Source organism: Diadema antillarum, unplaced genomic scaffold (assembly GCF_040938485.1).
Source record: "Diadema antillarum isolate AM-2024a unplaced genomic scaffold, OU_Dant_1.0 seq00002340_RagTag, whole genome shotgun sequence".
NCBI lineage: Eukaryota > Metazoa > Echinodermata > Echinoidea > Diadematoida > Diadematidae > Diadema > Diadema antillarum.
In genome coordinates this window covers 128128-145126 of record NW_027272955.1, presented here as the reverse complement: position 1 = coordinate 145126, position 16999 = coordinate 128128, and the positions used below count along the sequence as shown (strand labels likewise).

The following is a 16999-nucleotide window of genomic DNA, read 5'->3' as shown; positions in this document are numbered from 1 at the left end:
AAGTCAGTAATTCAAGGGCTAACAAAAGGATGCAAAGCAGATCTCAAAAGGCCCTCGCGCAACCCCACTCAGCTGGGCTCTCTTCACCATACAGTGAGAGGGCCTTGACAAAAGGCTAGCTTTATGGTTGCGTGCTCATCCTCTTCATTTGGACACCGTTGCAGCCGATTGTAGCTCCAGACTCCTCTTCTGTTAAGACTCTCAATTTTGCCAAGTCTGTGAGGCATTTCTGTGAAGTCCTCCTTTTCGTCAGGCTTTTTGTCCTTCTTTCTTAGGCCTGAGTCCTGGGTTTTTTCCTAGGTCACTTTTCATTTGATTTAATTTGATTTATTTTTCCATAAAATCATGTATATAATACAAACAGTAAAAGATTACAAAACATCAGTGAAATTATTGATAAACAAAACATATCAATTCTTAATCTTTGTAGAGGGACCCACTGTGGTTTCGCCTGGCAAGATTCCAGTTGTGCTCAGCATTTTGCTGGTTCTGTGACTTTAGGGCGGTGTTTCTGTTTCCTGGCGTGGCCATCTTGTTTGCGGATTTTGGTTAGTAAAAACTTTCATTGTCCAAATCTGTCATCTCCATTTCTCAAAATTCTTCTAGAAGACAAAGAAGAGTTTCTCTCTGTATGGAAATACAGTGTAGTTATTGTGGGCTGGCGGCCTTAAAAGAAAAAAGAAAAAGGAAGATATAAAGCCCAAATTATAGTACATGCACAGTGCATTTTGGGTGCTGAGGGAAAGTTGCTTTCCCTGTGTATTTTAAAGGGAAGGTAAACCCAAAGGGCAATGTGGATTGAGTGAAAGCAGCAACATTAGTAGAACACATCAGTGAAAGTTTGAGGAAAATCAGATAATCGATGCAGAAGTTATGAATTTTTACAGTTTTGGTGTTGGAACCTCTGGATGAGGAGACTACTAGAGGTTATGACGTATGAGTTGACAACAATACATAGAAAATATAAAGGAAATTCAACAAAAATTCATTTTTCTAGCATTATGAAAAGGCACTTGACTAACCACTTTCAGAAAGTAGGGGGAATAATTAATACCCTTAACATATGTCAGTATCAAGTTGATGGAATTTGTAATTTTCATAAAAAATGCATTTTTGTGGAATTTTCTTTATATTTTCTTTATATTGTTGTCCTCTCATACGTCATAACCTCGAGTAGTCTCCTCATCCAGCGGTTCCAACACCAAAACTTAAAAGATTCATAACTTTTGCATGGATCGTCCGATTTTCTTCAAACTTTCACTGATGTGTTTTCCTAATGTTGCTGCTTTCACTCAATCCACATTGCTTTTTGGGTTTGCCTCCCCTTTAAGTGTGCAGCATTTTGACTGCTGCTGCAGGAGTGGGTCTCATGTAATAATGATTGGAGTAATATGAAATAAGATTCTCTGTGAGGTTTAACAAGAAAAAGGGGACTATTGCAGATAGATGTTTGTAGGCATTTCATTGTATCCATGACTCTGCTCTGAATATGAAATTCCGTGTGGTGTGTAAGACAGCACAGCATAACTTTGTATTAACACAGGTGTGTAGTGTTAACCCATTGAGGACAGTTTGATTTTGCTACAACACACATTTGTCATAGACGCTTGCCTGAGTATACTCGGGACTCGTCCTCAACGGGTAACAATCGTTCAACACTCACCATGCTGTCCTGATGAAGTGACAAGTCCGTAAGAAGAGAAAATGTCACATAAGGTGATCACAGTAAAAGATTTTTTTTTTTTAATCGTTTTTGTTGTTTCTTTTTAAAGAATTTAAAGTTTGGTATCCACACTTCCTTCCTAAAGTTTGTTGTCTACAAAGGTTTAAAAATGTGTGTTCGCTGAAACATGTTACTACATTTGTGTCTTTTAACTTTGTATCTATCTTTTAGCTACCTCCTTCCCAAAGTTATGTCTACAAGAGTCTCAAACTGTGTTTTTGCTGAAGCATGTTGCTATATACGTGTGAATGTAACCAAGTAGGCGGAGACTCGGCATTGAAGTTGGCTGGAAAGTTGAGAAAGTATACAGGCTATCTGTTGTTGTACTCTTGTAGCCATCCAAGAGCGATGTAATTAGCTGTAATATGTATAATGATTATTGATTATGTATGGCGTAACATATGGTGATACAGTGTATTAGTACAGCAAATATCATTACTCGGTTCATGTTTCATAATGTAATGGCATTACAACTCAAAACCACAAATGAACCTGTGAATGCAGACGTGTGAATTCCATTTCCGAATTTTATTACCAATAGTACTTCAATGTTAATTGTTACATGTATTACTGAATGCTGATCATGCATTTATGAAATATGTACAAGCTGTTTTTAATAAATATATTCCAACTATCTCATTCAATTGTTTTTTTCCATGTTTCTGCTTTACAATCTCTTTTGACTTCAAAGTTTCAATCATTAAAGGACAAGTTCACCTTCATAAACATAAGGATTGACAGAATGTAGCAATATTAGTAGAACACATCATTGAAAGTTTGAGGAAAATCAGACAATCCGTTCAAAAGTTATGAATTTTTGAAGTTTTTTTGCAGTACCCGCTGGATGAGAAGACTACTGCAGTGTATGAATAACTTAGATGTCACATGCGTACAACAATATAAGGAAAATATAAAGAGAATTTCACAAAATTCCATCTTTTGAAAAAAGTACACATTCCCCTGACTCGTTACCGATAAATGTTATGGGTAATATTATTCCCTCTGCCTTTAGAAAGAGGCAAGTCAATTGCTCTTTTATTATGCGAAAAAAGTGAAAATATGTTGAATTTTCTTTATATTTTCTTTATACTGTTGTACGCATATGACTCACAAGCTGTAGTAGTCTCCTCATCCAGCGGTTCCAACACAAAAATTTTAAAAATTCATAACTTTTGCATCGATTGTCCAATTTTCCTCAAACTTTCACTGATGTGTTCTACTAATATTGTTGCATTTTCTCAATCCTTATGTTTATGAAGGTGAACTTGTCCTTTAAGAGCATGGATGATATCACGTCATATCCAAATCAATCGGCAAGTAATGCTGTGATGAATACATCCTCACAACACTCACATTTTCTTAGTCTATTACAAAAGATGTATGAAGTGCATCTTGGTATGACATATATCATGTCAGTCAGTTAGGATGGCAGCTAATTCTAAATCACTGCAGTTTTAATGGTACATGTACTATATCATTGCACATCAACACTTCCCTGGTGTATTATGCCCATTCAACATCACCTCCTGTGCAATCATTATGCTCAACACTCCTAGGTACAGGGAAACCTCATTATGTAATGAGGACACAGAAAACCATAACAGTTACCTTATAAATATCAGGTTTCTCACTTAAACAAGGTACATAAACAAAGAAATATACATTGTATTTAGGAGTTGCAACCTGCAATATCTTGTTATTTTGTTATATTCATCCTTCCTAACAACGTTCAATTATATTGTGGTACTTGCATTAATTATGCCTGTTATCTTAAGTCTCTTATACAGTACAATGCCTACAATAGTCTAGTGTTACTGAGTAGTTTCAGTGGAGTTTTGACACTTTCATTGGTTTGATTGTCGCTAATCACAACAACGGTAAATAAAAAAAAAACAAAAAAAAAACACACACACAACTAAACATATAAACAGCACCAAACCAATATTCACCCATTATGCTACAATCTGATATAAGCATGGCAAATAAAGATCACCGAATTCAAACACTGAAAATGAATTTGCTTCATAACTCCTCCTCCCTCCCCCAATAGAGAAGGAAAACATTTACCAGCTGTATACGAGGATGAAAAGGGAGCAAATTGCCTGCAATCATTCAAGTGCATGTCAGAAGTTGCTGAAACCTTTTTGCATTGAATTCCATTGTACAGCTATGGGTAAATATCTTCAACTACATGTTGTCAACAAACTTCCTAACTAACAGGTGAATAAGTCCTATGTGGTGTTATTCTACAAAACATTTTGTTTTCACATTTGTTTTCACTTTGGTAACTACATTCTGCCTTTCATCAGTGTCTAAAAACACAAACCGTGTCAAACATGTCCCAAATAATCACCTTTCTTGTACACGTACTGTACTTTATGACTATCACACACAGAAAATCCACTTTACCTAATGTACAAGCAATACCTGGTATGTGTACAGAAGTAAATATCAGATGTTAATTTCTGTGGAGAAAAGATAGAATAACACACAAATGGGGTATGTACACAAGTACCTGTTGTACATGTACCATCTCAACATGGCATGGCAAATGCTCTTTCAGTGCAAAGCTTCTATCGAGCATGTCATATCTACACTGTAAGTATACCGTAGCACACTACAACGTCACAAAATGGAGAGTGCTATATCTTTAATACTTGACAGACTCCATAATATGATTTGGATCTGTGTGTTGTACAAAGCAAGGAGCATGTTACAGTGCATGCCAGGACCACAATGCAAGCTGGCTGGGTTACATAATACCGGTAGTATTATACAACAAGTTCCACATGGTCTGTCTGTGTTTGGTCTTTGGGTTTTTCCTATTTCCCCTTTGGTCAATGCAGGTGTGAGATAAGATATGGAATATTTCACAAGGGAAAAAAGAAAGAGAATGAACACGTGTAATCCAAGTCCTTTTTTGCATGGACTTGGTTTTATGCCGTAATAGATGAGGCCGACTACAGCTCAACATGCTGATTTTGATTACATAGACAACTCTGCCTGATGTTATTGATAAATGCTCCCACACAGCAATAATGCCATCTTCGTCTGTTATATTCATCCCGGTAACTGCTCATTGAGACTGATTGGAATACATGTACATGCATACACTACATCCTGCAATCATACTCCCCCCCCCCCCCTTTAGAAAGTATTTCCTCACTATAACATCACAGGGTTGTACATCCACGAAATGCGTCTTATATATGTTACATACTTACAGTCAACATGTCAACATGTTTTGTTTTGTTTTGTTTTGTTTTCATGCCTGACATGGTGTTTGTGTGTTTATTTGAAAATGGAGGAAATTAAATGCTTATGAGCAAGCTACCAAAAATGGCTTTAACACCCCTCCAAAGGACTGGGCAATGAGTGTGAGGGGCCTTAGCTAGGGGTACAACTGCTGCTGCTATCGGAGTTGAACCTGGGACCTCACTGGCTGAGAGTTCCGGGTCTTAACCACCGAACCGTGGCTATGGATCCTTTTGATACCAAGCGTGTGTAGAGCGTCATTCGATAACTAATACAAGACTTCCACAGTGAAAGGTCAGAAAAAGTAACAACCATATGCTTATTAAAAAAAAAAAAAAAATACAAGCATTTATCCAATGCAATTATCGAATGCAGAACAAAATACACTTGCCTGGTATTAAGACAGTATGCTAAATCAGTGCCCTGCATGCAATTCATGCACTGATACACAAACCAAACAGTTGACAGCTACAGTGAACTACTATACATGGGCCTACCTGGTCTGACATAAAACAAAAATAATCCATGTTACAACTAACTCACTAGATATTGAATAAAATCACGTTAATTCCAGTATGAAAAACAATCTAAATTGTAGATAGCAAAAAAGACTGCAAGTAATACACATACAAGACTTTACCATTTGTGGCATGCTTATAAAACTCAACCTGCTTTACCTTTTCTGTAATGAAGAGCACAACAACATAAAAATGTTCAGTCAACTTTTTTGTGTTGTTTGTTCACTATTGTTACAAGGGAAACTTGTGAAGTAGGGTGGTGCAAATACTACTTGCTTGATTTTGAAGTGATTTTCTTTTGCTGTGGGTGATCTCCATAAAGAAGCTTACATAGGTATATGTTTCTGGGCAACATAAATATGTGACAAAATGAAGTCTGCAGTTTTAAGCACCCCTTACCTCTACAAAGTAAGTACACAGGCATATTATTCACACAAACACTTACACATACACAAGTTTGATACTAAAATTGCCCCACGGCAGTAAACACACCACATGAAATCTACTCATTCTGGAAGCTCAGCAAGAAAAGAAAACAGAACAAGGCATCAATGAGAGGATGTTCGTCTGAAAACAACATTTCGTATGTTTTGACTAGTGCCATCACTGTCCGTCATGCCTCTTAACCCGTTGAGGATGAGTCCCGAGTATACTCAGGCAGGGGTCTATGGGAAATATGTGTTGTGGCAAAATCAGTCCGTCCTCAACGGGTTAACCTTCCCCAATACAATTTGCTTTCCGGCCCCAGTGTCCGATCGCTGCTCTCCATTTTTACGTTCATACGTTTGCGACTCGCCTACTCAGTCTTACTTGCAGACTGACAACTCTCAATTAATTTCGAAAAGGCCACAAGCTGCAGAAAGTAAGAATGCAAAATAAATATTTCAAAACAAAATAACCCTAGTACCAGAGCATTATTGCATAGAACATATATACATATTGTTTTTGCTACAATATACACAAAATCCAACAAAGCCATGCCTGTTTTGTACACTTAAATTAGTAGCAAAACACAGTATTTCCATACTAAAAGAGAAATTGCACTACACCGTTAATGGCCCAAGAACTGAAGGGAGGAAATACACATAGATTTCATCATTACTTAGAAAATTTACAGTAGTAACCACAACTCTACGGCAATAAAAGCACTGCAACAAGTGTTCCAGAAGCAGAACGGAATTATATCTACCCACAAATTCTCACTTCTGTTGTGAGTAAACCCGTACATCCAGTTTCAAAGAGACAGAAGTATTGGATTTATATCACAAACTTCCACAGGTAAAGAAACAAAGTGTCTTCAAAATTTTGAATAAACAGCAAGACTTACATTGTACTACCATGAAGTGTAAATAATCCTTGACTTACCCTCACCTGAAATTACTGAAGCTGGCACATTTATTTCCTTTTGTATTATCTGTAGTAACCATGACTACGGACTTAACTTTAATTAATCTAATTAAGTTAACAATCTACTAGTATGTCTACTATGCACTCATAAGCAGATACATACACTGACTAATTGTTCATTAAAACATACTAATATAGATAAACAATAATTCCTACAAAATTTTGGGGGAAAAACACATCTGTTTACACTTCAGTTCTAACGGTCACAGGTGATGGGAGTTTTACCATATGATCTCTGATATGTAGGCCTCAATAAAGGGGGAACTCCGCTCTGTTTTCACATTGGCTTGAATGAGTTTAAATAAGCAATGTCAAACAAACCTGCAAGTTCCATTTTACTCTGAGGAAAGAGCAAGAAAGTTGTGAAATTCTGCTGCTCAGTTTGCAACATTTTCCTCTTAATAATCAATTCAAGTGGATTTTCTGATACAATCTTTTTTTTTCTAACCTCATGAATACCCAATGTGAAATCCACAAGGCAGCATCTCAGACAAAAAGAAATAAAAGAACTACTCTATTTGTAATTATGCCATATATCAACAAAGTTTCATGTAAGCTCAAGGAACATACACATACAGTGTATACATATTTGAATTATACACAGGGAGTCGCCTTATCTGCAAGCTTTCCCGGGCGCAATATATTCAAATTAGACATGACAAAAACCAAAAACAAAACAGAGATCGAATCTGTTGCCCTGTTTCAGATGACATCAATGTCCTTCTACAAAATCATTCACAAAAAAATGCCAAGTTTGATTGACTGTTGAGGCAACTTCCAGAATAAGATGTATGCTTATATTAGACAGGACGGCAAGTCCATATAAACCATTCATTCATATCACTCATCCAGTGCCCTATATGTATATGTGAGAAAACATATCTTTATAGCCATGAGGGCTAATTAGGATTCAATACAGTACACCAGTTTACCACAAATGCATAACAGTACATGGATATGACCAAAGATCATGACATGAAAAAAATAAATCATAAACTGCATGCATCACTTTTAATATAGGATCCAATTTTCCTCTGAATATCAATACTCAGTATAAAAAAAAATGAATGTGAAAAAAAAAAAATGTAGGAAAACCATATGGGCAATGTCTGAAAACGAGTATATATAGTCAATCCCTGAATGCCCACATAAATGTTGATGATCTGTTGCACTGGATGCATATTTTGATCACATTTTAGATGTGAATACAAAAACAAATACATTTCTTTAAAAAAAAAGGAAACTGCAGACAATGCTTCCAGAGAAATGGAACTGCTCATTTCAACCTATGGCACCTTGTAACAAAAAACAACAACCAACAAATAAACGAACAAACAAACGAGAAAGAAATACAAGAGATGGGGAAAATGAACAAGACAGAAAAACAACATGGAAACAAACAAACCAACAAATGAGAAGTGAGATTAATAACAATTTTGAAAGCAGAATGTAGTCACACACAAAGGGGAAAGAAACTGTGTGGAATGTACACTCTCATACTTCATAAATAAGTGCAGGACCGAATTTCTGCACTACTTTCATGAGATTTACAGTACATCTTGGTCCCGTTGCATAAAACTTTTTTAGCAGCAAATTTGGGCAAATCCCAACCTGAATTTTTGAAGGTTGCTAACCTAAGAACGTAAAATCCGTTGCATAAAAACTCTGGTTGGGAGTTTCAAACCGGAATTTTGTGATTTCAACCAGAAAAAAAATCCGGTTGGAGTTTTATGCAACGGGCCCCTTGTATTTCGTGCATACAGGAACAACAATAACAATGTACAACAACGCTGCTTGTCGTTCAATTTGCACTATATCAATGTGACTAATAAAAACGCATTGAGCACAGACAAACCAATGCACTGAATGACAAAAAGTTTCAGAAAAGCGAATGGATTATTGGAACCTCCGCCTGACAGAAGAGGGCGCTGTTTCCAAACAAACCAAATTAAAAAACAATAACAAAAATAGAAAGCCTTCACCTCATAGAAGGTTTTCGAAAAGATGTACAGGGTTTACAGTGAAATATGCAGTCAAGATAGCACAGTGTGGTATCTAAATGGCATAACACTCAATAAACAGATGCATCTTCTAGGGTACAAACTGTAAAACGAGGAATGTTCGCGTGCATTTTAATTTCGCAAATTTTGCGAGCACCAAGATTTGCGAAATTCAAATGCACGCGAAAGTTCTTGTCAGCACTATATGCACTGAATGCCAGTGGCAGTTCGCGAAAATTTCATGCCGCAAAAAAGGCCGTAGGCTCCAATTCGCGAAAAATTCGTGCCGCGAATATATCATGTTTTACAGTATGTACATGTGTACCAAATCACTGAACCAGTTTTATGTAAGATTTTAGGTGGTACTAAATACATGTCCATGATAATTGAGAGAATCAAAGTTATGATTTCGACACCAATTGAAGTTGGAAAATAAAAATGCTCACCTTTGCTGCAGAGGTGGGCATACACTACAGTCATGCTGCCGAGATATTGTCTTGTACATTGTAAATTGAGAGACTTTGGAATACAACTAATGTTCATGTGAGTCTAATACCACAAGATGACAAACAAGTTTTCTTTTAAACACTGCTTGCCCTTACGCAGCAAAAATTTGTGATTTTTTTTTTTTTCTTGGTGGATATTCCACTGCCTCCATCTTTAATTTGTGTTAGAAGGCAATAACAGATTAAACAGAAGTGATGTAAAATTGGCCATAACAGCATAAATGCACCCATCCTTGCACCAAACATCTCGATATGAGTTGTATGGAATACAAAATGATAAAAAATATCATCATACAAAAGAAAAAAAAATAAATGACTGACTGTCAAACCTAGTACAAGGAGGAAAGAGTGAAGAAAAGAAAGAGAAGAGGAAGGAGAGAGCAAGAGAGAAAGAGAGAGGGAGAGAGTGAGAGCTGTGCCATTTGATTACATGCTTGAACAGCTACTCTGTACCTGCTACTAAAAGAGTTGGCTAAAATACAAAGAATACCAAATGCCATCTTAAAGGGGACACACACACACGGACACTTTGATTACTGTAAAACGAGGAATTTTCGCGTGCATTTTAATTTCGTGAATTTCACGAAATTAAAATGCAAGCGAAAGTTCTTGTCTACACAATATGCATTGAATGCCAGTAGCAGTTCGCGAAAATTACATGCCGCAAAAAAGGCCGTCGGCTCCAATTCGCGAAAAATTCACGCCGCGAATATATCATGTTTTACAGTATCTAAATGAGACAAGGGGTACATTTGAGCGCTCTTCTAAAGCGTACCATACCGTACCCATACAAGAGGAGCACTTGAATGCTCCTAAATTGTACTGTACCATACTACATCAAGCCAAAAGTGGACCAATTCGTGATGTGCTCCAAAAGCGTACTATAACCGTACTAGAAGCTGACATGAGAAGAATGCGCATGACACGCACATAGCATTGACTCTCTTTGTTTGGGACACCTGTAATGTAGCGTAAGCATGGTAGGTGCATGAGCCTGTTGCTACAAAACGTGCGACCACCCCTAAAAATAACTTATGAGGTACGCTACCTCCACAGAGCACTTGAACACGCCACATCAGGCATGATATGTTACAGTATGCACAGGACTAATTTGTTTTGGTTCGCTTTAGTGAACGCTTGAACATGTCCAAGGTAACAGAGGGTTAGATCTGGACAAAGAGAGACTGAGAGAGCGGGAGCTTAAGAATGATCAGGCCGAGCTCTTGGAGCTACTGCTGTACCTAACCAGCATGACGTCCCAGCTGCGGTAGGGGCAGTAGCAGAAGAACTTGAGGCAGTTGCGGCAGTAGCCCTCGTCGAAGGGGTTCGCCGACTCGTCCAGGTTGCGCAGGTAGGTGATGCGGTGGCGCGACATGAACTCCCACGTTGTCTGGTTGGTCAGAAGCATGAAGGTGTGGCAGCCGAGCAGCGAGACGACGGCCGCGGCGCTGATGCTCAGCACCAGCATGCAGATCAGGCAGAGGGCGTTGGCCCGCAGCCAGTCCTGGATGGTGGGGTGCCAGTGGAATCCGCCCCTGCCGGGATTCACGAGAGAGAGCATCGCAATTCAGCATTCCATACTTGAGTGCACTAGAAATAAATTCAACTCCTTCTTGCTTGCCTCATTTTCACTTAAATACTATTTCAACTTCTTAAGCAAAATAAAATACAACAACAACAACTGTATGCACCATGGAAGCATTCCACTGTCAAGGCAGATATTAGATTCCATATTCTTCCATTTTACAAATAGTTGCATTTCATTTCCACTGGAAGTGTGATAGCACTTAGTATGCAGACATAAGCCAATGTAATTTTTTTTCTCTAATCAAGTGTGTTTTTCCTCACAACAATCATGAAAATGTCTGGCTCCATCAATGACTGGTATGGACAGGAACAAACAGAATCCAATCTCACCAGGTCCATCGCTGAAGAGGCAAAATACTTCATTTACGAAGTGCAGGTACAGGTTAAGACAATGCCCAATAACTAATGTAAACTTTCCTCAAAGAGTATCAAAAGTCAAGTTTATGCAACAGTACAATAAAGTAACAACTGACATGTTTTAGTAAGACACACCATAAGATATTGGAAAGACAGTATGCCGTATTACAAAAGCTTTTGTAACCATAGCTCAGATATGTTTCTGATTTATATCTACAGGTAAAATACTCAGTGGTAGCTTGTACTAACACGCAGAGATAGTGGGACCCTAGAGCATTCTAAAACTGAATTGATATCTAAGATTCCTTTCAAGTGTGTCATACCAGGTGATTTTGATGGCCCAAATGATGAGAGTGGACTGGAAGAGGAGGAAGAACCAAAAGAAACGGTGGTTCCTCTCTCCGACACAGTTCTCCAGCCAGGGGCAGTGGTGGTCAAACCTTCGCACACATCTCCCACAGTCATCACAGTGCTTGGTCCTCACAGGTTGCTAGGATGCAATGGTAAAGGAATATCATTGTCTTAAACGTAACATATGGGTAGTGTTTTCCTGTTGCTAGGATGCAATGGTAAAGGAGACATCAGTGTCTTAAATGTAACATAGGGGTAGCCTCTCAGGTTGCTAGGATGGAATAGCAAGTAGAAATCAGTGTCCTTACTGTATTACATGGGTAGTAAGTCTCAGGTTGAAAGGATATAATGGTAAAGTAGGCATGACCGTCTTACAAGAAACATATTTTCAGGGTAATCTCTCAGGTTGCTAGGTAGGCTGTCATGGTAAAGTAAAAATCAGTGTCATCTACTTGATATAAAGGTTGTTGGTCAGTTATCAAAGATGTACTGGCGAAGAATAAATTATCATCTCAAGCCAAGATCTAATAATGAAAGTAGAATTCATGGTCTGACCTGTAGAGTAGGCTGAGAGTAGCCTCCAGAATCTAACATTTACCCCCCCCCCAACACACATACACACACACACACACACACAATCACACATTTTCAAGGTATGCACTTCACTTTGAAAAGTCATGAGCACCACATTAATACAATACATGGATGGGAAAAATCATAACTGTTTGTGATCTTAATGAGAGTATTGTTGATATAAACAGAGTTCTTGTACCAGTAATGCATCAAAAACAGTTACAAATCAGAAGTGGGGAATGGTCCCAGAATTCAAAACAATCATTTTGTGCATTACTGTAAAACGAGGAATTTTCGCGTACATTTTAATTTCACGAATTTCGCAAGCGCCAAGATTCGCGAAATTAAAATGCACGCAAAAGTTCTTGTCTACACTATATGCATTGAATGCCAGTGGCAGTTCGCGAAAATTTCATGCCGCAAAAAAGGCCGTCGGCTCCAATTCGCAAAAAATTCATGCTGCGAATATATCATGTTTTACAGTATTAAGTGGGTACCAGTGAACTCATTAAATATAGGCAGATGAAGGATCAATACAGCCCTATAGTTCCTGCTGGCAACTACTGCTGGCAAGTAATTGACAGTGGTTGCTTTTGATTATATTCCACTGAAGCTACTGAGGCAGCAGATGCGCAACCATTGATCACCTATGGGCATTTTATGTGGTATTTGTTACTAAGTATGGTAACTGAACAAAATCTGATTGAGATACAGCAAAGAGAATGGCTGGAGTATGTGGTCTGTTTGCAATACACTTTAATTAAAATGAATCTATCGACAAAGCATACCTGGGTGGCATTTCATGAAGCATTTTGTCAGACATTTTTTCAGACATGTCAGACATAAGCTATTGAAATCCTTGCATCTCATTGGCTGGGAGCAAAGTTGTCAGAAAAAACATCTGACAAAATGCTTCATGAAATACCCCCCTCCCCCCCCCCCCCCTCCCCTAGTGACTGCATAGCATCTTTGATAAGACTCTTCAAGTAACAAATTGGCATAGTACAAATGTTAAAACAAGTTCTGTACAAATTGTATTTCTGGGGTCCAGATATCAAAGAGTAAAATTACAGGAAGGACCAATAATGTAGTAGATGATGAGAATGTAGACCACATGTTTTTGACTTACAAACAAAAATGAATACAATACCACTTATTACAAGAGGATTACAGATCTCCCTAAGAGATCAGATATCCCTCCACTAAGAAGGAAATCAAAGAAATTGATGTCTGTGACTCAAAATGCAAAGCCGTTATGGCACAACACACTAGCTTCGGCAGTAACCACTTCAAACCAACCTTCACTCTGCAGTAGCTGCACTTCCTGGTGGCCTCTGCTTTCTTCTTCTCTTTCACCATTTTGGCCGTCTCCCCGCTGTCTTCGTCATTCACCGTCTCATCGGCACTTTCGTCATCGCTGGAGTCGACCCTACTCCAGCCATTCTGCAAAGGAATTGAAGATGTCAATGGTTACTCTGTCTTTGACACTTGTTTTTTCTTTCTATGTCTCTGAATGGATTTTACATTTTGTGTCATATCATAATAAACACCTGATCTCAGATCTATGTCGCACACTGAATCTTTAGGGATTTTTTTTCTTATAAGCATGATGAATATCACACCTAGTACTCATCTGCTAGTGAAGCAAATTTGAAATTTTCTCCAACGATAGTAATATACTGCTCTCATAGAATGCATAAAACATCATACAAGCATAATCCCTTCGTGATACGAAGGCAGAATAAGAGAGAAGAGAAATGAGGGGGAATTTAACTTGCTCAACTTGATCGAAAGTGTGAGCATGCATTTGAAATGGAAGGAAAAAATACATGAATACACTCTTTATACCCGGATTATATATTCCCAGAATATGCACTTTTTCTATTCATTTATAAATTCATTTACCTATCTACCTATTTATTTATCTATCTATTCATTAATTCATCCATTTATTCATCCATTCACTTATCTATTTATTTATTTTCCATATGTCTTTTTTTTTTTGGGGGGGGGGGGGAGGGGGAGGAACCAGTAGATATTGTCTCTCCTGTGACGACACAGCACTCACCTTTCAATTCTACATAACACATTTCTAGCTCAGGCAGTACTTTTCCACTACCCCCTACATGGCTAATCATACCCACATTTGTAAAACAGTGCACTCTTATGTTGTTTGTCGTACAGCCTTTGCTCATTGTCATTGATCACTCTTCTTGTTTTTGTTTTATTTGTTGCTTTGTTTTGGTACATTGCTACATCACGGTGTGAAGATGAAACACACTATATCACAAGATATCTACTTACCATTTCTTCATCATTTGTCACATAGCCCGGATTCATGAGGCTGGCAATGAAGTAGAAGATGCTTGTGAACACGACAAGGCAAACAAATGCACCTGTGTATAGTATGCTCTTGTTGTAGATAGCATGATGTAATTCTGTCAAAAAAAATGAAAAGTAAATACAGAGACATTAACTAGAGGGGCACTTCATGGCATTTATCAAAATCTTATTAAGTTAAACAAGTGGAGTAAAGAAATACCATTGGTAAACTACATTCTTGTACAGTTAACACTGATGTCTTCCCCAAGATGCTTTATCACTACACCAAGGATGCAATTTGTGTAAAGATGAAAACAATATTAAACACACAGATTACACCCGACACTAGATGTCGGTGTTCTGACACGGGAGGGCCACATTACCTGTGTCGGTGAAGACCAGCACACAAAAGATGCCCACTGTGAGTCCAGTGTGAAAGAGTCGGATGAAGATGGCTGACGCCAGACGGGACAGACGACTTCTAGCCTTCCTCATGACTCAGTCCCAATCTCAACACGGTGTACAAGCTTCTGCCCATATGACTCTATAGGTGTGTCAGTGAAGTCTCTGTAATGTCCAATTTGTCATAAATGTAAAACTGGATCCAAAGTCCAGAGTTGATCCACCTCAAGACTTGGCCATTCTTCCCCAGGCTGTCTGGATGGAAAAGATGCAGAAAGAACACATATATATTTCAACATCAAATCACAACACTTTCAACAAAATAATTGGATAACATAAAATGGCAGACTTTTAAATATAAGTGACAGATTAGATAACAGAAGCATGCACTAGCTGGTTCTTGTTTTTATAATTCATGTAATTATTCACTGGTAGAAAGTTGATAAAATCAGTTTGCAGCATCAGCAGAAAAACAAAACATAATACACATACATAATTATAAAGGGCCTTTAGAAAGAATCTTACATGGTATATATGTTAAAAAATAAAGCATGCAGTATGTATTTGTGTATCACGTACAAGTGATCGAGTACCTGTGGTACTCCATTGTCATGCAAAATCTCAAACAAGCAGTACGGTTAGTACCAGGTCAGGATAAGGTAAGTGTACTCTATGTTAAATGGCAATCTTTTCAATGTACAGCAGTGATAGATTCTTTCATAGTATCTTAGTATCATTAACTTGTTTCTTTATCTCTAGATGTATTCTGCCACACTTATGATAAATGTTTGGTTTTTTTTTCCTGAAGACACAAGTAGTCATTCTGTTGGCAGTGCAGTAGTGACAATTCAAGCAAATGTAAAATAAATTATGGAAGCGTCAAAATAAAGATGTTTATAAATGAGACCAAGGCAGAAAAATTTGAATACTGACTAGTGCTACTACTAGGATATTTCATATTCTTAGGAATACCATACCCTCCCATCCCCAACCCCCTCCATAGAAAATCATAAATCAGGAATGAAGAAACACACATGCACACACATGTATACATAACAAAAAATGTTGTTGCCCAGCGAGCTTGCTTACGCAAGTCAATACCAGGGCCTTGATCTTTCATGCCCATACTACATCAATTGTTGTTAAGGATTTCAATACAAAATACAATATCAGTGCCTAGCCAGGAAGGAGTGATGCCTTATATGCTGAAAACTGTAAGGGGAATAATAGATCGATTATGTAGAACGATTACGATAGTAGATCGATTATGTAGAACGATCACGATCACGATTGGTGGAGATCGATGTAAGAGAAAGAAGAAGGAGAAACGACGATGTAACGATGAAGAGGTAAAGCTTGTGTGCTGTGCCGGCAAAAGTAAAAGAGAACAGATTGCATATTCCTGGTGTCGATATCAGTCATTCTGTGTGTTGTCTAACGAACCCTTACATTTGGTGCTGCGAGCAGGGTTAGTGATGACTATGAATGTAGGATATTAACCGGGTTTGACACTCTCGATTTGATGTGGCGACATGCTATTGGTGTCGCATTGTGTAGTTACTGTGTAGCCCCAGCTATACACTTTTCCGTGAGCAGTGAACGTAGTGATTCCCAACGCTGCGTATCATCGACGGGTGAATAGATTAGAAGCACTCGTCGGTGGATGGTTTCGATGTGGAGCTTTTTCACATGGTACACAGAGAGTTTGCGTGAATGCTGTCCCTTGGCAGACTTACTTGAGGATCAGTTCACTTTTCTGTCCACATGAATTCATTGCTGATTTAGCGTTTGTGGTGAAAACGGAAAAAGAGGTGAACCCTAAACGAATTTACCAAATACACCACTTAATGGAAAAGAGATACAAGGGTAAGGAACATCACCACGGTAGACATTCCATCAAAATATCGACACAGACGCAAGACAAACAATAAGGCACATGTGTATGATTTTTTTTATTGCATAAGTGGATAGGAATTTTGTATGTTACTTTTAGAGTAA

At 38.1% G+C, this 16999-nt stretch overlaps 1 protein-coding gene across 1 annotated transcript; it reads right to left on the bottom strand.

Annotated features, from left to right (window-relative positions):
- Positions 1 to 9574: 9574 nt before the first annotated feature.
- On the bottom strand, positions 9575 to 15147 carry LOC139714609 (palmitoyltransferase ZDHHC12-B-like). Its single transcript, XM_071626289.1, has 5 exons — positions 14983 to 15147; positions 14582 to 14715; positions 13577 to 13720; positions 11677 to 11843; positions 9575 to 10944 (listed from the first exon to the last, which is right to left on the bottom strand). The coding sequence occupies exons 1-5, from the start codon at positions 15092 to 15094 to the stop codon at positions 10620 to 10622; spliced, it is 882 nt and encodes a 293-aa protein (XP_071482390.1). The 5' UTR covers positions 15095 to 15147; the 3' UTR covers positions 9575 to 10619.
- Between the last annotated feature and the right edge of the window lie 1852 nt (positions 15148 to 16999).

Bases quoted from the DNA above. Each gene is read 5' to 3' on its own strand.
- LOC139714609 (XM_071626289.1), bottom strand. From the start codon at position 15,094: ATGAGGAAGGCTAGAAGTCGTCTGTCCCGTCTGGCGTCAGCCATCTTC. The intron at 14,716-14,982 runs GTAATGTGGCCC...TTTTTTTGACAG, and splicing joins GCTGGTCTTCACCGACACAG to AATTACATCATGCTATCTAC. The intron at 13,721-14,581 runs GTAAGTAGATAT...ATTCCTTTGCAG, and splicing joins TGACAAATGATGAAGAAATG to AATGGCTGGAGTAGGGTCGA.